The sequence below is a fragment of the Buceros rhinoceros genome, unplaced genomic scaffold (genome assembly GCF_000710305.1).
Source record: "Buceros rhinoceros silvestris isolate BGI_N320 unplaced genomic scaffold, ASM71030v1 scaffold22198, whole genome shotgun sequence".
NCBI classification, from domain to species: Eukaryota; Metazoa; Chordata; class Aves; order Bucerotiformes; family Bucerotidae; genus Buceros; species Buceros rhinoceros.
Window position 1 is genome coordinate 10,332 of NW_010427744.1, and position 3,512 is coordinate 13,843.

The 3,512-nt window shown below is 52.3% G+C and overlaps 1 protein-coding gene across 1 annotated transcript in view; it reads right to left on the minus strand.

Annotated features, from left to right (window-relative positions):
- FRMD7 (FERM domain containing 7) overlaps positions 1 to 992 on the minus strand; it is a gene marked incomplete at its 3' end in the record, with an annotated part of 11,320 nt that extends 10,328 nt beyond the window's left edge. Inside the window, exon 1 of the mRNA XM_010142039.1 lies at positions 936 to 992. Coding sequence (XP_010140341.1) covers positions 936 to 992 — 57 coding nt within the window. The remainder of the gene's footprint in view (positions 1 to 935) is intronic.
- Between the last annotated feature and the right edge of the window lie 2,520 nt (positions 993 to 3,512).

Consider the following 3,512-nt stretch of genomic DNA (forward strand, 5'->3'; position numbering starts at 1 on the left):
GGTTCTCAGGCTGTGCTATAAAACCAGGGGACAGCAATGTCTGTCCGACCAGTGGAAAAGACCTTGGAAAAAACCAATCTCTGTTAAACACTCTGGTCCCAGAGGAGGAGATGCAGGTAAGTGCTAGAACAGATCTACTTTAATTATCTGATTCAATTAGCTGCTGTGATTTCAAACCCTAGCCAACAGTAGATGCTCAATCAATCAATCACACTTGTAAAGCCCTGTGTTCCTAACACAGAGTTAAGATATATTTTACACCCAGTTTCAGCTATGTACATCCACACACAAATATCTAACACCGTAGGCATTAATACTTAGCACTTAAAATCTCTTTCAGCAGTCAATATTCAGTACGAGCATCTATTAAGTGTGAATTATATACGACAGTTGTGGGGCACTGTCATGCAGAAAATAAGACACAGTAAGTTTTTTCCTCAGCTGTTCTCAAAACCACACGTTTTGTCTTTTCTCAGCTGAATGCCCAGGAACATCTGATGCTTGTAGCTGTTTTTCACCGGAGTGATTCGGTTAAATACCCCATTTAATTCTGTTCCCAGATTTTTTTCCTTGTTGAATGATTACACTGGCAGCCAGACAAACGAGAAAAGAACTCGTCAAGAACATCACTTCGTGTTAGTTGATTCCAAAAGATGACACCAGATAAGTAAAAGCCGTTCCTCCTTCTCTGTAAATAATGCCAGTAAGAAGGAGAGTGGGAGTGTGTTCGTGCTGGAAGACACTTAGCAATCAGCGCTCTAACCTCTTGTTTTGGATTTGAAGTATTGTTTGCTTTGGGTTTTTGTTTGGGTTGTTTTTTCTTTTAAAGCTGAAAAAACAGAAGCTATCAGAGACCATACAACACTTCAGAGCAGCAATGACTTCAATAATTATCACCAAAATAAAAAAAAAATAAGGATATGATACCCACTTACATCAACTACAAAGATCTTCTGGGAGTCATCCAGAAACTGGACTTTCAGGTGCAGCATCCTTGAGCATGTGGCTGAGCGTGCAGCAGGCGCAGGAGTCCTAGTGATGTGAGCGGAGCGCCGGGAAGGGAGCCCTGACTCCTCTTGCACACATAATTTCCTTCTCAGCTGGATGGAGAAGGCTGCAGTCACAGATGTGCAATGGAGGCTGGAGCAAAGCAACTGAATGCCTAAACACCAGTTTAAAAAGTACTGATACCTCCCCTCGTTGCAATATCACCACTGCGTTGAAGGCTATTGAAGAGTGGCACTAGTGGGGCTGAGATAAACACCGAGGTGAGAACTGCGAGGCAAAGCGAGCACCTGCTTGGTAACGCAGGCTCGGGGCAGGGGAGCCGAGCGGCTCTGCTGCCATCGGCACCGAGCAGCGAGTGCCTCTGTTAGGTGCCTGTTCCCTGCTCGGGTGAAGGTGCACGAGAAGGCCAGCTGGCTGGCAGCTGTGGTCACTCCACGAGGTGGGCAGATACGGTCCTGTCTGCTGAGCAGATGTGTGCGAGACAGCCAGTCGGGCTGATGTTCTTCACCGGTGACTGTGAAATGTTTCCAGCCAAACCTGAAACCAGGTGGGAGTCCTTCCTGAGGAGACGGAGGAGGACCTGCTGCTAATTCCCCGCTGGGACCCTGCTTTGGTAGCTTAGTACAGTCTCAACAGCCTTTGAGACAACCCGGTTCCTGTTTCACACTGAAAAGGCCGTGTCCCCACGCACGCACGCTCAGGCTCCGCGCTCCGGAGCCAGCTGCCCACCTGCAACGTCCCCCCAGGGCTCAGCCCAGGCTGTCGGGTACAGCCTCTGGGCAGCGTGGTGGGCACCTGGTACTTGCACTCGTGCTGCTCCTCTGCCCCAGCTACTGCGGTGCTGTGATGAGCTGCTGGACCTCTCTGGCCACTCCTGCCCGGCAGAGCCCACCACCCCTCGCTGAGCCTGTGGGTGAAGGCACCTGTCTGCAGAAAGGAACACACCGAGCAGGGCCAAAAGGCAGGCGCTGGTCTGTCGTAGGCGATCGCTCCTGCTGCTGCTGCTGCTGCTGCTGCTGCTGCTGCTGCTGCTGTTCAGTTCAAGAATGTGTCTCCTGGAATGGTGTCTGATTCTTGTCAGAGCTTCAAAATACATTTTATCAACATAATGTTCTCAATTTCTCTTAAGCAATTGCTGCTGGAAAAAGTCACAACCTCACCATATCCGATGGGACCCCAAGTGATTGAAGCAAACCGAAAAAGCCACGTAAAGTGCTGCAGGGATTCTTCTCATTGCTCCCTTCCCAGTTTCCACAGAAAGATCCACGAAAGTCACTCCAGGCCATGTGCTGTTATCCCTCCTACACTTCCCACATGTTCCTGGGGATGTCAGGGCAGAGCCCTACAGGGCAGACACCGGGGTTCTTATCTGGGGTGCAGAGAGGAAAAACGCAGAGCTTTTTAGCTGTAGAAAAGCACATCGTCTTCTGCCAACCAGGGCAAAAAAGTAGTGGAAAATTTACAGCAAATCAGCTTTCCTGTGTGAATCTGCTCCACCAAGCAGCCGAGTTCCCCGTCCAGCAGCGGCCAGGAGGGGCTGGCGGTGCTCAGCGTGCAGGCACTGTGGCTGAGGACCAAATTTCCAGTGCTGCCCGTGGCCCCAGGATCTGAGCTCTTGGATCTGAGCTCTTTGTGTCGCGGGAGAAGGGCAGTGTCACATAGGAGCCATCTGGGGGGGGCGGGGAGGTGTGCTGAGTGCACTTTCCTTCTGCAGTTTGAAGTGTTTGTGCTGTCAGATACTGATGGGCATCGAGGAGAAGGGCTGCGCTCCTGTGAGCAGCTCACACAGGCACGGCTCTGCCACAGCAGCACTGGGAGCCTGGCAGGAGCCCTGGAAAGGCAAGAAAGGAGGCACTGGGCGTGAAATGGAGGAGCCCACAAGCACCAGAAGCAGCCAAGCCTACGTGCTACCAACTTTCCTGGCACGCTGGAGGCACCAGCCCTGGAGTCCATGGAAGCTGCTGGAAGCTGAGCGCTGTCCAGCTGGATTGTGGACGGAAGAAAGGGGTTGTTTCTCTCCTGTGGCATGAAGAAAGAGGGCCGTGCTGGGTTTATCAGGTCCTCTAACCACCCTGTAGAGGCGTTCGTGCAGCCCGTGTGGAGCCAGCAGAGGCAAACAAGGTAAATGAGGATTTTTGGGGGGTGGAAGAGTAAGGGACAGCCAGAAGAGATCTGGGACATGAGAATTATTGCTGAGAGCAGAGGATATCCACCGCCTCAGCAGACGAGAGACCCGTTTTACTCCCACCCATCTCTCTCCTTCTTCTGGAGGTGACTTTGGGGCTGGCTGAAGCAGCACGCGTGGAGAGCACCAGCACACCAGGAGAAGCAACCCTGGCTCCCGGCCTGAGTCAGTGCTGGCCTCCAGCTGCGCACCAACATCCTCCTTATCTGCAGGGGCAGGGAATAATGTGGAAATGGTGCAGAAAAGCACGGAAGAGGTGACAGGCGAGTGCAGCCATGCCAACAGGCAGGGAGGGGACCCCGAGCAGCAGCGGCGGCCC